This window comes from Cibotium barometz, chromosome 1, assembly GCF_041138505.1.
Source record: "Cibotium barometz isolate CiBa-2024 chromosome 1, ASM4113850v1, whole genome shotgun sequence".
Classification (NCBI taxonomy): domain Eukaryota; kingdom Viridiplantae; phylum Streptophyta; class Polypodiopsida; order Cyatheales; family Cibotiaceae; genus Cibotium; species Cibotium barometz.
Window position 1 is genome coordinate 28,188,237 of NC_141046.1, and position 18,855 is coordinate 28,207,091.

Below are 18,855 nucleotides of genomic sequence, written 5' to 3' on the forward strand. Positions count from 1 at the left end.
CAAGAAAAACAACTCTGTTGGAAAGTCCAATGCAATGAATACACGTGGGAGATCCCAACAAAGGGGTAAAAGCCAAGAAAGAGGAAGGAGCAAGTCTCGCTCCAAAAAGGATTTGGAATGCCATTATTGTGGCAAGAAGGGACACATCAAAAAGCAATGCTACAAATGGAAAAATGATCAAAAGGAAAAGGGAAAAGGCAAAGGCAAAGACAAAGATGAAGCCAAAGATGTAAAGCCAAAGGGCAAAAGTGGAGTCAAGATTGAAGAAATCAATGTGTCACATGCAGGTGACAGTGAGGATGAGGTCCTATTTACGTCTTCACTTGATGCCCATTCACTTCTTACAGGTGGTCATGGTATGCACTCATGGATCATTGATTCAGGTGCCTCCTTTCATGTCACAGGTTGCAGAGACTTGTTTGTCAGGTATACTGCTGGCAATGAAGGAGTGGTTTATTTGGGTGATAACCATGCATGCAAGATTCTTGGCAGAGGTGATGTGAGGCTTATGTTTTCAGATGGCTCACAGCTTATGCTCCATGATGTCAGGCATGTGCGTGAGATCAAGAAGAATCTGCTTTCTACTGGACAGCTTGATGATGCTGATTATGTTACCACATTTGGTCGTGGAAAGTGGAAGATTAGTAAGGACTCACTGGTTGTTGCCAGAGGCTCTAAGGTGGACACTCTTTACTTCATGCATGCAGGTGTTTGTCACCATGCTAATGTAAATGCAACCGAGCTGCCGGAAATTTCTATGTGGCATAGCCAGTTGGGACACATGAGTATCAAGGGAATGGAGCAATTGTCTCGTTTGGGTTACTTGCCTTCTCTAAAGTTTTCAAGTTTTCAGTTTTGTGAGCATTGTATATATGGTAGGCAACTACAGTGCCCCCACAAGAAAGCTCTTGGACAGAAAGATGCTCAGTTAGAGGTTGTGCATACAGATGTATGTGAGATGCCTCAGCTTTCTTTGGGAGGGGCGAAATACTTTGTGTTTTATATGTGAGATGCCTCAGCTTTCTTTGGGAGGGGCGAAATACTTTGTGTCTTTTATAGATGATGCCACACGTAAGGTGTGGGTTTATCCTCTTCGTTTGAAGAGTGATACATTCTCAGTGTTTGAGAAGTTTGTTGCTCTTGTTGAGAATCAAACTGACAAAACACTGAAGGCTTTGCGTTCCGACAATGGTGGAGAGTATATGTCCAAACAGTTTCAGGACTTTTGTGATGCTAAAGGCATCAAGAGGGTGCTCTCTACTCCTTATGATCCTCCACAAAACGGGACAGCAGAGAGGATGAACAGGACCATACAGGAGAAGGTCCATTCTATGTTGTCACATGCTGCATTACCTCATGGTTTTTGGGCTGAAGCTGTTATGACAGCCGTTCACCTTATAAACAGGTCACCTAACACGAGGCTTGGTGGGAAAGTGCCAGAAGAAGTATGGACAGAGAAGCCTCCGTCATACAAGCACTTGAGAGTATTTGGTTGCGTTGCGTACCTGCACATACGCAGGGAAATGCGCACCAAACTTGATCCTAAGTCTCACAAATGCATATTCCTAGGATATGGTGACATAGGTGAAATGGGGTATAGACTTTGGGATCCCGTGAATAGAAAGATTATACGCAGCAATGATGTCATTTTTGATGAAACATGCATGTATAAGGAGCCTGCAAGGCAACAGGAGCCTGGCAGAGTCATCTTTGATGATGATGGACATCATGGACAACAACCAAGGGATGTAAATCAGCCATTACAGCAGGAAAACCAGCCCTTAAATGGTGCTGAAAATGGTCCAAATGGACAGCCAGAGATGGCAGAAAATATCCCTATGGATATGCCACAGTTAGAGGAGATACCGGGCATGATATTTCAGCCTTATGGCATGGAACAAGAGCCACCAATAGGTGATATGCAGGCTGGACAGCAACCTGCAAATGATGGTCATTGGGTACGGAGGTCCACAAGACCCTCTAGAGCCCCTGACAGGTTTGTTCCAGGGGTTGACTACTTGATGCTTACTGATTGTGGGGAGCCCTCATGTTATAAGGAGGCTTTACAGAGGGCAGACAAGGCTCTTTGGGAGCGTGCCATGAAGTCAGAGATGGATTCTTTGCACAAAAATGGAACATGGAAGTTGGTGCATTGCCTGCAGGCAAAAAGGTTTTGCCATGCAAGTGGGTTTACAGGCTCAAAGTTGCACCTGATGCAAAGCCAAGGTACAAAGCTAGGTTAGCGGCTAAGGGCTTCAAGCAGGAATATGGTGTGGACTTTGATGAGATCTTCTCTCCAGTGGTCAAAATGACCACACTTAGAGCTGTGTTAGCTTTGGTTGCACATGATGATCTGGACTTGATTCAAATGGATGTGAAGACTGCTTTTCTTCACGGTGATCTCCATGAGGAGATATATATGCAACAGCCAGAGGGTTATGATGCAGTGAGTGGAAAGGAGAAGCTTGTATGCAAGCTGAAAAAGAGTCTTTATGGGCTCAAACAGGCACCAAGAGAATGGTATCATAAATTTGATACATTCATGAAATCCCAGAAATTCAGGAGAAGTGACATAGATCATTGCTTATACACCAAGAAAGCTTTGGATGGCAGTCTATTGATCCTCATCTTGTATATTGATGATATGTTGATTGCCGAGAAATCTCGTAAAGAGATGGATGCCTTGAAGAAGAGGCTGCATCAAACCTTTGATATGAAGGATTTGGGTGATGCAAATCACATCTTGGGTATGCGGATACTTCGGGACAGAAATCAGCATGTGTTGTATTTGTCTCAGAAGGAATACATTGGCAAAGTTTTGCAGAGGTTCAATATGGACGGGGGGAAGAAGACTAGTACTCCTTTGCCTCCATATGTGAAACTCAGTGCTATGGATAGCCCACAGTCAGATAGTGGCAGGGCTGATATGGCCAAGATTCCGTATGCTTCAGCTTGTGGCAGTCTCATGTATGCCATGGTTGCTACTAGGCCGGACATTGCATTTGCAGTGGGAGTGGTTTCTAGATACATGGCCAACCCTGGCAAGAAGCATTGGGAAGCAGTGAAAGGTGTCATGAGATACCTGAAGGGCACACAGGATATGTGCATTTGCTTTGGCAAACAGGATGCATTAGTGCATGGTTACACGGATTCGGATTATGCCGGTCATACTACCGGTTATGTGTTTACATTCACAGGAGGTGCTGTTTCATGGATATCCAGGATGCAGAAGTGCACAGCCTTATCTACTACAGAGGCCGAGTATATTGCAGTCACAGAGGCTTGCAAGGAGGCATTATGGCTATCTCGGTTAGTGGTTGATTTGGGCTATACAGGTGATATTCCATTGTTGCATTGTGACAGTCAGAGTGCCATCCAGTTGGCAAAGAACCCTGTCTTTCATGCAAAGACGAAGCATGTGGATGTGAAGTATCACTTCATCAGAGAGGTGATAGAGAACAAGCAAATTCAGCTTGTTAAGATTCATACGGATGACAACCCGGCTGATCTGTTGACAAAGAGTTTGCCTCCGGAGCGGTTTGCTCATTGCAGACACTTGATGGGCATTGGATGAGGCCAGTTTCAGCCTTGATATGGCCTTGTATATTATCATGTACATGCTGATTTTTTTTCTTTTCCTTCATTTAAGGGCACTTTGCCTTTAAGTGGGAGGTTGTTGGGGTAAAGGCATTATGCCCGCCCTTATAGTGTGTACAAGCCCATTGGTTATAGTACATAGTACACTTAGTACTTTTAATGTACTAAGTGCACTATGTGTACTAGTGCAATATACATGTGTGATAGGGGAGTCACACACTCAATGCTTGAGTTGACTTATCCCCACAACTCTCTCTCTCTCTCTCTCTCTCTCTCTCCCTAGTTTTCTGTGTATGTCTCCCACACATGAACTCTAACCTAACCCTAATTCTCTCTCCCATTCATCCACGTACCTGCGTATCCACTTCTATTGATTCTGCCCTCTCCTCGAATTCTCTGTCAATATCTCATCTGCCTCCTTCAAGAACCTTTCTCTCCTTTTCCTGCGTGCTTTGATTATGGCTCAAGGAATGGACGTCTGTACATATGCCAGGAAAGAAAGAAATACAGATGCGAAACGTCGCTTATTAGAGCCTCCTTTGTTGCAGGAAGAATCTACATCAGAAGCTCAATATGTATATGACACTCTTAAAGATGACTTCCAGCAGTCTCCCCAAGAATGGGGCAAACCCATTCCAGAGGTCACCTATAAGTTGAAATTGCCGTCCATTGTGAATCCCCTCAGGAAGCTCTCTCAAACTGCGGTCATAATATTCTTTCCAGGAAGAATTCCCGCGGCCAGTGATGTTGCACAATGGATCAAATCCATCCTTGGAGGATGCTTTGTAGAAGGAGTATACTTTGCTTCCAGAGGTTTTTATGAGGTGCATCTATCAGATGCTTCATGCAAACAGAGGCTTCTTGAGTTTTCTCCGCTGTTTTATGGGAGGCAAATGGTGCATGCTATGCCCTGGTCCCCCAACAAGGATTACCAAAGCCTGATACGGCACCACTGCCCAGTATGGGTTGAGGTTGCAAACTTTCCGGATTATATGCGTGAAGAGTTGCCTGGCTTGGCTGCCACTTTGGGACAGGTTATTTGTCCTCCACCCATGGGAAACCGTAACAGATTCTGTATACTTTGGGACACTGATATACCTACCCCTCCTTCTATTGCAGTTGAAGTTGAGGGGGTGCAATTGGGCAAAAAGTATTTTGAATTGAAGTGGGGTGTGTTTGCAGGTGCTTGTTTTACCTGTCACAAGTTTGGGCATCTAGCTTCTGAATGCCCGATGGTTCTCCATCAGCCCCCTCCAAATGCTTTGCCACCTGAGAAAGAAACAAGTGTGAAAAGACCAAGGGAGAAAAAAACCTAAAGGTTAAAGCTCAAAAGTTCCCTCACGTTGGTGGCCATTCTTCTCCTTTCTTCATAAGCTAGCAGCCAATACATGAGAGCTTGATGGTGGATCCTTCTCTTTTATAATTCAATTTTTTGACTTTGTGTGATGAGCCTAAGAGGCGATGAAGTTTCTCTTTTTCTCTCTTTTTTTTTTTTTTTTGGTAATTTAAAAAAAAAATGATGCGTTATGTTACAACTATCGCCTGGGTCTGCTGACGAATGCTTGCACAGGTTGTAGAAGAGACTGTCGTGTGTGTGTGTGTGCTGACGAATGCTTGCAAAAGGTCATACAAGAAACTACTACTTCACCCACCACTCTTGCTCGATTATCCTCTTGTTCTAGGGTTACAAACCCTTCCTCAGCTCTAGGCTCCTCATTTATGGGTTATAAGTTTGAAATTTCTCCTCACTTCTTCCCATAACTAATTCTAGATCCTTACTCCATGATTGGAGTAAGTTTAAACCTCCCATCTCCTTTTGTTCAGCTCAGAATGAGAATTTGTAAGCTAAGGCAGCAAATACAAATGCAGCCAGGAATGCAAAATCAGCTAATCAGGTGCACTCGCTTGTTAGAAAAGGAAAAGATAAAGGGAAAGAGAAGCTGAAGGAATCTGTGGGAATTGATCAGGATGGTTTCCAACAACCTAAGAAGGTAGTTGTTCTGAAGCAACGCCCTCTTCAATCTCGTGAATGGGATGCTTCTTCTCCTTCGCCAGGACAGACTTCTACTTCAGCCTCTGCCCCTGTCCTTCAAAATTGGGTGGGGGTCTTGAAGAAAGGCATCCCCATATGTGATTCAGAGGAGGGGAAAAATGCTATGTCCTACATGAGTAGTGAAGGCATGCAGCCTATGCAGGCAGAGGCTTAGCCTCTTTGAAGTTCTCCTTTTATCCTCACTTTTTTGTACATACCCCCTTTATGCTTCAAACACTTAAGTGCTTTACATATAATGTACAGAGCCTCTGCAATGTTTCAAAGTGGAGGCTTCTATGGAATTATGTACATAAAATGCAGCCAGATATTGTTTGTTTGCAAGAGCACAATCAGCACTCCATGGCTGGACTGTGGACATCATGGCTTTTTGCAGGGTTATGATATATATTATGCTGGTACCGCTACCTATTCAGCTGTATGCATACTGGTGAGACATGAGTTGGAGCCTCAGTTGGCCTTCAATGACAGCAGTGGCAGATGGATTGTCATACAATGTAATGTCAATGGTGATATTCTTGAGTTTGCATCAGTGTATGCCTCCCAGACCTCGGCCATGAGGGCTACATTGTGGGACTCTATATGCAGATATCCATGGAGATCCAATGCATTCATCTGTGGGGATTTTAATAATTCCCCTCTGCTTAGGGATAACACCACTTCACGGTCTCATATGCTATCTTTGGAAAGGCAGAAATGGGATGGCATGCTTCTCTCTGTGCAGGCTGAAGATTTATGGCTACTTCTTCAAGGGTCGGTCCCTGGATATACCTTTCACCATAATGCACTTACCACATATTGGGCAAGGCTAGATAGCTGGTATCTGTTTTATCCACAACAATTTGCAGATTTCAGCCCTCATCTACTAATAGATTTCTCATTGGGATTGTCAGACCATGCTCCATTGTGGATGAATTTACAGCTTGGCATGCCTCTGGATGATTTGCCACTTTTTCCGAGTAGATTGTTGCATGTTAACAGCGCATACTTCTAGCACATATATTTCCGGCCGATGATTAAATTTGCTATTCATCCTTTGCTATTGCATGCCCAGGAGGACATGAATTTTGCTTGGGACAGCTTTGTCTCTTGCATGCAAAATGTCATTAGGGAGTATGGCAAGTGGCATATGACTGAATGGAGGAATGAGATTAGGGGGGCAAAAAAGACAGTGCAATAATTGACTGAGTTTTCTCAATCTAGGTCACTTACGGATTCAGAAAAGGATTACCTATCACGTGCTCAATCAAAACTTTCTGCTAATGATTAGAGGAAATTGCACAAATGGCAGATAAGGGCGAGAATGAAGCCCCTCATGGACAAGGGCTGCTCATCAAAAGCATTCTTTCAGGGGTTGCATGCTACTCGAAAGAAAAACTCATGCTTAAGGGTTAGGAAGTTGGATGGTTCTTGGACTCATTCTTTTTTGGATCTCCAAGATGAATGCCACAACTATTTTCAGAAATTGTTCTCTGCTCCTCCTTTCCCATCTAATCAAGTGATTGATGCATGGACTGAGTTACTCCAATACGTTTCTGCAATAGTTGAGCCGGATAATGCTCTTGCTTTGGAGAGGCCTTTTATTCACACAGAATTGGATAATGCATTGTTCCACCTCAGTAAATATAAGTCTCCTGGCTGGGATGGCCTTACGGTGGAATTCTACATTTCTTTTTGGGATGATTTGAAAGAGGTCCTCTTGAGAATGATCAATGTGGCATGGCAAGAAAATCAGTTGCTGCATTCTTGGAAACATGGCATAGTCAAGCTTGTGCCCAAAAACCATCTGTGTGATCACATATTTGATTGGAGGCCTATTACATTGATGCCGGTAATTCACAAACTTATTGCCAAAATGTTAGTGCATAGGCTTCATGGGATACTCCATGCAGGTCTTCACCCTTATCAGTATGGGTTTCTGCCGCGAAGACAAATCCATGACAATATATCCAATGCCTTGACTGCAATTGAATATGCTAAGTATTCTCGTCAGGATGTGCTGATATTGCAGGTGGATATTGCTAAGGCATTTGACAATGTTCAATGGGATTTCATTTCTCAGATTATGACAAAGCTGGGCTTTGGTCCCAAGATGGCAAATGCTGTTTATTGGCTATACTCTGGCGCTACTGCTCAATGCATTCTTGGGGGCCATTTGTCTCGATCATGGATATTGGGTCGATCGGTTAGACAGGGCTGTCCTCTTAGTGCTCTCTTCTATGCCATTGCCACTCATCCTCTGTTGATGTATCTTGATCATCTAACAGACTCAGGACAGATGACTGGTCTTAAAATCCCAGGGGCTAAACCTTTCTTGGCACAAGCATATGCAGATGATTCCTTCTTTATGCCACAGAATTCTCCTACGGAACTTTGCAAGCTTATGGCCACTCTCTCATTATATGGACAGGCAGCTGGATTGCATATTAATTTTGATAAATCTAAATTAATACCCCTGAAAGAATGTGATTGGCATTCTATTCTTTGGCCGGGGCAGGTGGTGCATTCCAGAGATGTGGTCAGACATTTGGGATATCCCATTGGATGGCATATCTCAAGAAAGCAGCAACTAAAATGGATTTTCCAAAAACTCCATCATAAGCTGGAATACTGGAAGATATCTACTTGGCCTCTTCATGTCAGGCTCAGAATTGTGCAATCCATAGTGATGTCTTATGTTCAGTTCTATTTGCCTTTATTGCATTGGTCCTCCAGGGATATTTCAGCCTTTATGTCTCAAGCTATGGAGATATTATGGAAGACAAAATCTGCTGTTAAAGCTTTGAGACTGATGAAGATGGAAATGGTGTGTTCCCCAAGGATGCATGGTGGACTCAATATTCTCAATATAAGATATCATGTACTTGCAAGGAAGGCTACTATGTTGCACACTTTCTTTTGCCAACAACAGCCATGGACTTGTATGTTAGCGTCCATGTGTGTCAACATGAGGACTTCAGCTTATGGTCATTGGATTACGGATCATTGGGAGGTTGTTATTGGGAGATTTCAAGGCATGATACCTGGCTGTCCTTTTTCCACTGCCTTAATACTTGACTAGAAACAAGTTCTCTCTAAGGTCAAATGGGCTCCTCGTAATTGCTTGGGGATGAACTCCATGAGGAAGGAAAGTATTCATTGGAGTGCCATTTTTGACACTCCACTTGCCTTGGAGGAACCTGTTCGGGCATACAATCTTATGAAACTGGGAATTAGGTACATACATGATGTGGTGGATGATCGAGGATATGTCTTATCCTTTCCTCGGGCCACTCCTACCTATGCATTGGGAATGCATCATAGGCCAATATGGAAGAAAATTGCTGATATATTGCTTCCTTTTTTACCTATTCCAACTATGGCTGACATAGACAGGCTCATGGATTGGCAATTGTGCTCATCTACTGCAAGCACTCATCCTGTTCCCCTTCCAGCCTTGACCTCCATCAAAGCTTACAGGCTTTTTCAGCCTCCCCCATGGATTCAGCAACATGCCAATTCTGTGGCATATGAGAAAGCCTCTCTCTTGGTGGCGGAAGAATCTCCGCATGTTATGGAAGTGTAAAATGCCACTGAAGCAAAGACTCTTTCTTTGGAGATGTTTGATAGGCACATTATCAGTTGGGGTCACACTTGCCAAACGTCACATTGCACCATCCACATGTCTAAGATGTTCAGCTCCCTCAGAGACCTTTCTTCATCTGCTGTGGCAATGTCCTTGTTCCAGGACCCTCCTCAGCAGAATTTCAGGCTATCTTCGGCTCCGATTCCCGAGTCACAGATTTTGGGAAACATTTTTGGCTTTTTGGCAGATTATTGCAGTCTTTGTCCCGATACTCACTATTTCTTTTTTGGGTGAGATATTGGGCTCTTTGGACAATTTGGAGTGAGCACAACATGGCATACTTGGGTAGGCTGAATCAACAGTCATATGAATTCTTCAGAGCCTCATTGCAGCAATCCTTATATGATGCCTGCCATGAGGGTGATATGGATGCTTCTTGCATAGAGCTCTTCTGTTTATGTTTTTGACATTTGGGTTCCTCTCCTTTATGGAGATCTCCCATCTTTGTAAATTTGTGAACATATAAATATACTGCACTAGACATTACCAAAAAAAAAAAGTGTGTGTGTGTGTATATATACACGTACACACTAATGTCGTTAGTAGGGATGTTGTAGTATTTAGTCCATACTATGCATGATGGAGTTGATGGGTTATTGTCTTGTGGATGACTACCATAAGGTTATAAATTGCACTTTCTTCCAAGGTGAATTTGGGCATGTTCGTCGATTCATCTAGGTATATATATATATATTATATGTATGTATGTATATGTGTACACACACACACACACACACACACACACACATATATATATACATATGTATGTATATATGTGTGTGTGTGTGTGTGTGTGCGCGCGCGTGTACACACACACACACACACACACACACACACACACACACACACACACACACATATATATATATATATAGAGAGAGAGAGAGAGAGAGAGAGAGAGAGAGAGAGAGAGAGAGATTTTATTAACGTCTTCCAAAAGACCGAACTCAGCCTATGAGACAAATCAGTGTCCCAACAAAATGAAAGAGTACTGAACTAAAAAGCTGAATCTGGGTGTGCAATAAGTACAATGAGTGGGGGAGGGGATGGAGCTCTACTACTAGGAGAATGCAAAGCTATATGCATGGAGTATACAATCATGATATGCAACCTAGCTAGCTCCATCCTGTATCATACTGGGGGTATAAAATGGTATACATCAATGAAGGGGGTGTCCACAGCTCCCTGAAGAACATGCCTGGGTCTGCTCTGAAGCGAGCCAGTCGCTCCACACCCTCTCTGTGAAACTGAGCTGTGATCTCTGTCATCTCTCTTTGGTATAGGCGTGGTGTCGGAAAGCCAGGTGTCCTCTGTATCCTGCGGGCTCTGCGGGCTCTGAGTGTCTCTGCTCTCTGGAGAGTAATTCCCTGTTGTGTAGGGGCTGGGAGTGGGGTGGATCTCTGAAAAAATGTAGTAATCTGTGTCTGTCGTCCCCCCTCTGGAGCTGTCTGAGCCTGTAATGATGTCTCTTGTGACGCTCTATGTCTAGAATGAATCTCCCCAGTATGTGCTGGTTTGCTGCCTCAAAGAGCTGGTGTAGGGAAGGTGGCTCTCTAAATAAAATGAGATATCTCTCTCTGATGGCTGTATATGCTCTGCATCTGCGTACATAATGCTCCTCACTCTCCACCTCCTCTCTGCACAATCTGCATACCCTCTCCTCTCGGGGGATCTGTGCTGCTCTGCCAGTCTCGATCTCCAATCGATGTGATGAGACTCTAAGCTGACCAATAGCTACTCGGGAGCCGTGTGGTAAAAAGCCCTCCATGTATCTAGGCCTCTCTATAAATGCATCATCAGTGATACTCATGAAGTGATCTCTGTAGTACAACATCTTCGGTGGAAGAGGCTGTGTATGTGGGAAGCTCTGTAATGCAGCCGTGTGTAGGAGGGATGCCAGCTGGGCTGTAATGGTATCCATAGGTACCAGGGGATCCATGAATAGGAGCCCATCCTCTACTTTGCCAGTGTATATGTCTGCCATGTCATGTGTGAAATAGATGGTAGTGTGTGGCGTCGGTATGTGGGGGGCTGGTGATACTGGTGATCCGGCTAGTGAAAATGCCAAGTATGTATGATCTGCCCCAATAGGACGAGGTGGGATGGAGAATGAGGTGACAAGCTGTGATGCCTCCAAAGACCCCATAATGTAGTCTACCACTGTGTCTCCGGTCCGTGTATGACCCCCATGTGGGAAGCATGTTAGCCCTCCTGATCCCGGCCACTGTAGCATCCCGTTATAAATAATGAGACGATGCCTGGCTCCCAACTCTAGTAAGTGGTCCCCATAATGTCCTCTGTCTGGTCCAGTGTCCTCTGATGCCCGACTAGCCCCTATCTCCTGTGGATCCACAGGGTGGAGGATCTCCATGTCATCATAGTCATACACCTCACACTGTCTGCTCTGCTATGGAAAAGAGCAAGAAATAAGCCACGATAGACGTGGATTTCTCGCTAGGAGATGGCCTTTATTGCAAGATACGTGTGTATCTCAAGAGCCATGGGTGGTAATAGCTAAGGTCCTTATAGAGGGGGTCGCACTTGTGCATGGTAATACCAAGATTGATGGTGGGATGTAGTGAATGGTTCCCAATAGGTTCGAGTGGTAGCTTCACCTCTCCTTTCTCATTTGATGATCTCATGGAAGGAGGTGTTGGCACACACTAAATGGAAGCCTTCAGATCAACGGTTGTAGTTGAATTCTATGGTAGGTGAGGTGTTGGCTACTTCACAAATTCTGGAGTGGCCTGACAAAATTGTTGAGCGGCCAAATTTCAATAGAATGGCTCAATTGGGACTAGTGAGAATTTTGGATGCTTTGTTGTCACGTGGAGGTCGCTTATTGTCTTTTCGGAAAATCCGTCAATATTTTCAGGTTCCATGCGGATATGTGCAGTTATGGGAGAAGGTGAGAGCAGCACTTACACTGTTTGGTGATATTCCTCAGTTAGAGGATTAGCAACCTTGGTTAGTTTGGGCATTTAGAAAGCCTGAGGACATTGTCTCGTGTACAATAAATCAAGTGTACCATATGATGGTGGAAGATAAGCGCTAGATCACTGAGAAGGCTAATAGGGTATAAAATATCAGGAAGAGTAGGGCCTGGTGGAAGGAAGTAATCTTACAGGGTTGGTGATCTATGATTCCATATCAAGGGAAGGTGCTCCTATGGCACATGCTAGTTGGAGGTCTACCATTGGGGGACCAGTTGCGAACGCGGCAGATTGCTTCTGGTAATTGTGTGTTTTGTTCTACATGCTTGGAAACATGTCCGCATCTTTTCATTTCATGTTTGGTGGCAAAGAAGGCGTGGGATTTTCTTTCACACGTTTGGACTCCGTTGATAGATAGGCCCGCCCGTAAAGGTTAAAGACTGGATTTTTGGCAGGATTCTGAATAGGCTAGATAACCCAGAACATTCAGTTTTTTTTCATTTTTTCAAGTGGACATGTTTGTGTGGCATATCCGATTAACTGGGAATGCCTTCATATTTGATGCAAAAGCGGGTATTACAGCTCACATAGGTTGTATAAAAGGGCTACCATTGTGGCAAGTCTCTTTCTTGCGATTAGCTCATTTGGTGGAGAATGACACGGCTATATATTGGATGAGGGTACTACGAGCTACACCTGTAGTTCGGAGGAATTAGTGAGGGAAAGCTAGTACATCACATGGCAGCCATGTGGCCATTTGTAAAGTAATTTTGGTAATATATCTTCTATTACGAGAGAGAGAGAGAGAGAGAGAGAGAGAGAGAGAGAGTTATATTAAACGTCTTGAAAAGACCCAATGGGTCTGTGAGACCAAAAGTGATACAATAGTGTCCATGTAATCTCATCATGGTACAAAAGAAAACAAAGATGAGCTATGAGCTAGGAATGTCAAATCCGAGCCATATGTTACAAAATGGGACAATCATCATCATGCAGTCTATGGAGCTACCCCCCGGTAGGAGGAGGGGGCCATCAAGGATAGAAAGCATGGGGGTAGCCTGTAGAAGGCTCTGCAGATCCGTTGGGCGTGGGAAGGTGGCTCTGTGCCTCTCCAAGATCTCCTCAAGCTGGGGCTGATGTCTGTGTTGCTGGTGAGGTCCAGGGAGCTTGGGACGTCGGGCTCACTTAAGTGCCATGGCCGGATCTAGAGTCATACCAGAGTGGGGTTTGACGGGAAGTCGGGCACTCGAGAATGTCTCTCTCGATGAGGCTGGGGGTATGTCATCCATGACTGGTGTGGCGTCCTCTCACGGTCGTAAGAACCGAGTGATGGTCACCTGGGGCTGGGATGGATGTCTCTCTCGAGGTCTCAACTCCCTAATCAGTGAGTCTCTGTGGCGATGAAGCTCTAGTAGGAAGAGGACTAGGCACAATTGAGGATAGGATAAGTGTGCCATGCATCGTCTCGGTTCTGTGTGTGTGTGTGTGTGTGATTTCTCTGTGTCAAAAGATAAGGCTTCAAGCCTACAAAAGCATGTACTTGGTTAAGGTTCAACACATCAGTCAAATCATCAAGTTGTGCAATCTAGTTCTCACTCTACGGCTTTGCCATCTGTCTCACTGTACATGGCTAGACCCTCAGGAGCTTCCCACCAAATCTCGGTTCTACAGTGAGCATTTTCTCAAGCTCACACCAAATGGATTCATACAACGGCCACATGTCACATGTCACATGCCATGAGGATGGCGATTGGCTGGATCTGAGTCTCATCCCACTTGCTGAGGATAGAGACAGGGAGATACGAGTGCATACAAGAGCAGAGGATTTGTCAGATGTGTACCTTTGGGGAGGTAGAGACAAAGGAGCACTATATCTGCAGATGCCTCATGAGATTTGGGGCCGATACCATTGCCTATTCAGGGAGGATTTGGCCCACTCTCTAGGGTGATGGATTATGAGGATCAGCGTTGCCTAGGCCTATTTCTGTTGGAGATGCGTCGCCACAGAGAGAGACTATTCAGGACACATCACCGAGAGTCCTCACAGTTTTTTGCCCAGACAACCCCCGAGGTGACCAGACGTCATACCCATGAGCAGGATTCATCCCAAATCAGGCAGACCCGCCAACGCCTTACCTAGAGCACCCATTAGCGAGGGGTCACCATTGAGAGAGCATGCCAGATTTGATGAGCCCGATGTCCACGGCGCATGCTCACCCAGGTGCAGACCCTGGACACAACAGCTCCAGGTTCGGGACATACTTGAGTGGTATCGGATCTGCCTCTCCCTATGAGTGGATGTGTCTCACCTCATAGATGTAGATGTGGATGGCATGGACACACCAGCTACATGATGTACACATGCCCCAAGGCCCAAAGCCTTTAACTAAGCAGCATTATTTTGTCTTTTTCGTCTTTTTACCAGTTTTTTGTAACACATAATTTTCCCTTATGTCTCATAGACCTTATGAAGATGTTTAATATAACTTTCTTTTCTCTCTCTCTTCAAAGGACCATAAGTTTAATATGTTTTATTAAACTTATGGTCCTTTGAAGAGAGAGAGAGAGAGTGAGAGCTAGGTTGCACCCATGGTAGGCATGGAGTTTCGAAACGGGTTTCAAAGGTTTCAAGAGGTTTTGGTCCATGCATGAAATGCCGTCGGAGAGGTTTCGTAAAAAACTCAAAGATAAACATATATCTCTATACATAGACTCTAAATATATATATATATATATATATATATACCTAGATGAATCCAGAAACATGCCCAAATTAACCTTATAAGAAAGTTCAAGTTATAAACTCATGGTAGTCATCTAAATATTGATGCACATTGCACAAGATGTCAAATTAACACATCAGATGAGTTGTAGATGAGCTGCAAGAGCAGTCATGACCATCTTCAAACTTGAACTGAATAAATCACAGCTACACAAGCAATATTATGCCCTGCGATTTATGGGTAGAAATCATGACATGAACATTCAAACACATCTTCATAAGACAAAAACACATGTTCATGAAATGATTCATAGATGAAAAAAAGGAGAGTAGTCACTAGAGCCATAAATGAAGAGTCAAGGCTCTCAAGTCAAAGAGGCTACATCAATGAAAAATGAGAACAAAAAAAGAGTTTTAGAAAAAGCCTTCAAAGAAACGTGAGTTTCAAACACGAAACGTTTCCCCAAGATCTTTCATGGAAGAAACGCGTTTCTTGGCAACTATGGTTGCACCACTCAATGATGATGTGATTGATGTGTTGAACCTTCACCAAGTACATGCCTTTGTAGGCTTGAAGCCTTATCTTTTGACCCATAGAAATCACACACACACACATACACTGAACTGATGAAACGTGGCACACTCATTGTATCCACAATTAGGGGGTGTTCACACCTAAGAGGGTATTTACACCTATTGAACCCGAATCATAACAATATCCTCATACACTCTCCCTCTCGAATCTCCTTACTGGTGTATGGTGACCCATTGTGAGGGAAGTAGCATGCAGCAATCAAACTTGTTGAAGTCCTTTGGTCTTGATCACCCACACAGGTATTGCACATTTGTGTCCTTCACAATAGAGAGAATCTTCAAGAGGTGTGATCGGAAAAGCACAGCTACTACACATGCAGCTATACCCTATCACAATTGGTAGTCCTCTCTCTGTATTAACTCTGTCTATGTAAGTTTCACTTAAGTTTCCAGGATCTGATCATGAAGTGCCATTGCAATTCAAACTTCGATATTTAGCTTTTCTGTGGCCTTTTTCGTTGTCCCATAGATCCCACATTGTCATGCTATGTGTGTGTGGGTGTGAGAGAGAGAGAGAGAGAGAGAGAAAGAAAGAAAGAAAGAAAGAAAGTCATATTAACTTCCGCGGAATGCCTTGAAGGCATATGAGAGAGAGAGAGAGAGAGAGAGCCCTTTACCCAACAAACTGATTATTGAAGTCTCCACTGTGTACAGCTTTTCTAATTTATATTTGACAGTGCAGGTAGCTTCGTGGTGGGATTACGGGTACCAGACGACAGCAATGGCGAACAGAACAGTAATTGTTGACAATAATACCTGGAATAACACCCATATCGCAACAGTGGGCACAGCCATGTCTTCCCCAGAGAAACAAGCATGGGAAATTTTCCAGTCTCTCGATGTGAAATATGTCTTTGTAGTATTTGGAGGTACGTAAATGTAGTGTTAAATTGTATAAGTCTTTCTTAGATTGTTGCATCTCACCCCTTCTTTGCCTTATAAAATCTTGGTATTTTTTTCTCCAGGATTAGTTGGCTATCCAAGCGATGATATAAATAAGTTTTTATGGATGGTGCGGATTGGAGGGGGGGTGTTCCCCCACATAAAAGAGCCGGATTACTTGGTAATGACCCTAACCATCCTCATCTTAACTGTGTTCGATTTATGCAGTAGTTCTATTCCTCAAGTCTTGTTGAGAGTTTGATCGTGTTTTGCAGAGAGATGGCACATACAGAATCGATGCACAGGCCACACCAACTATGTTGAACTGTCTGATGTACAAGCTTTCATACTACCGGTAAGATTTTGTTGTATTGCAAAAGATTCTCTTCTATGATAGCTTTAGATGAAACATGACTATGGATGAGTCTGGATCCTCTGTTTTTACATGGTATTAGGTTTGCTGAGTCATCCACAGATGGGAAAGGTTTTGATCGTGTACGGAAGACGGAGATTGGGAAGAAGAGTTTCAAGTTGACACACTTTGAAGAGGTTTGTGCTGCTGGCAGTTGCAGATGCATCTGCCGCAGGTTTGGTGTCAGTTATGGTAGACTCAGTTCTTTTTGCAGTTCTTAATGATCTCAACTGTTTCCAGGTCTTTACAACCCATCACTGGATGGTCCGTATCTACAAGTTGAAGTCACCCAAGAACAGGGTCCGAGGAAGGTTTAAGAGGAAAGGAAAGCGAGTAAGTTTCTCAACTTCTCCAAGTTGCATGTCCTGTAAATTATAGTCATTGTTAGGAATCAAAGTAGGTTGATAGGTTCAAGTGATTGCCAATCGTACTCTACTATGTTCTCCCTATGTAAAAGTCTCAGTAGCCGGAAAGACTGTTTTGTACTTAAACCTTTTCTCACCGTTTGGAGATCAGCTTGGATGTTCTTCCTAAAGGCCGTTTTGTAACTTCCGGTATTCCCTTTATTGGGAGCTTAGCTTGAATTCTTGGTGTCCTTGTTATCATGGTTCTGCTTTTATATGTGAACTCACATGATTTGTGGGATCGGAGAGAAAATGCTTGGGCTGAGCCAACACTCGAACATGCTTAACCTTTTCTGAGTAGTGTCCATGTTTATCTTAGCTGGCAACTCTCGTCCTTGCATTATGCATATCAATACCTTCTATAGCCTAGAAAGCAAATGTTCATATGGATTTTTTGCAACCATGCAGGCTGCTAAAACCCCCAAGATGGTGAGCAGCAAACTGCAGCCCCGGCGGAACCCCTTTGTGGACATGGCGCTCAATTAGTATGTAATTTTCCTGGTCAAGCTTTTGCAAAGCTAAAAAATGTATCATTGTTTCTTAGAGGGAAGAGTTCAGCACTCTGAGGTAGTCAGGCAGAGTATGATTTGCCATCTCTAATTTTATGGTGGTTTTTTCTACTTAGAAAGGGCATGGAAATGCCACCATACAATAGAAATTCCCTGCAGTAAATCCGGCAACATCAGGGCAGTTTCAGGTTCCAGCCTTTCAAATGGAACTCTCCCATGCATGCTCACCTTGGTTTGCAATCTCCTCGGTCTTGGGAGTGTATCTGAACATGATTTTCTCCTAAAAGGGTGTTGCGACTTGATGAAACAGGCTGGAAATAGTCTGACCTCTAATTTTTAAAGAGCAACATGATCAATCATGTGGGTTTCGCAAACATGTCAACATTATAGTGTCTCTAGATAAATGAACTTTTGCAGGATAGAATCACCTTTGGATGAACCTTCAGCCATCAACAAACATCACTCAAAAAGTTGGCATTGGTGGTGGATTGTATTGAATCTTTAGTAATACGTGATTTTTGTGGTCGCTTTGATGCAAGAATATCCCCAGTTGAATGTCAAGAAAGAAACCCCTCTCTTTCTCTCCCGTTACACACACACACACACACACACAGTCTCTCTCTGTGTGTGTGTGTGTGTGTGTCTCTCTCTCTCTCTCTCTCATATAACCTTAATAACCATAATGTAAGTGAAAATAAATGAAAATGGTTCGTTGATGCGCAATAAAGGCATGCCATGTCAAGCGTAATTAGGCCTCTTGGAACCTTCAGCTCTCTTCGACGCTTCATCTCCTCCTCCTCAAGACTCAGGCTCCCAATCCCCCCATCCACAGCCCACGCACCACACAGCCCCGGCCATGAAGAGAGACAAGAAGCTGCTCAAAGCCGATGAAGCTCAGAAATGAGATCATCCGGTAGCTCCAAAGCACAAATGAGCTACAGTCTGCCCTACAAAGCCGAATTGCAAGAGTTAACGTGCATGCATATGATTAAAAGACGTGTCCAATATACTAAGAAAGCAAGATTGCATTAGATCTCTTACTAAAGTGATCCAATGAAGGTTGTGTATGCAAATTTGATTTATTTCAAAGCATATTACAATCTATTTAATTTAAGTGGAAAAAAAAA

General features: G+C 43.7%; 1 protein-coding gene across 2 annotated transcripts in view; it reads left to right on the top strand.

Annotated features, from left to right (window-relative positions):
* Positions 1 to 18,252, top strand: part of LOC147641827 (dolichyl-diphosphooligosaccharide--protein glycosyltransferase subunit STT3A-like) — a 96,585-nt gene extending 78,333 nt beyond the window's left edge. The window contains exons 18-24 of one of the 2 annotated variants that reach the window (XM_086800074.1): positions 16,204 to 16,390; positions 16,487 to 16,584; positions 16,679 to 16,758; positions 16,859 to 16,952; positions 17,056 to 17,148; positions 17,628 to 17,704; positions 17,845 to 18,252. In XM_086800074.1, the coding sequence (XP_086656200.1) occupies positions 16,204 to 16,390; positions 16,487 to 16,584; positions 16,679 to 16,758; positions 16,859 to 16,952; positions 17,056 to 17,148; positions 17,628 to 17,704; position 17,845 (630 nt within the window). In that variant the 3' untranslated portion in view covers positions 17,846 to 18,252. Of the gene's footprint in view, positions 1 to 16,203; positions 16,391 to 16,486; positions 16,585 to 16,678; positions 16,759 to 16,858; positions 16,953 to 17,055; positions 17,149 to 17,627; positions 17,705 to 17,844 lie in introns of those variants that run through there. The other variant, XR_015266178.1, reaches the window with a different exon arrangement.
* The last annotated feature ends 603 nt before the right edge of the window (positions 18,253 to 18,855 follow it).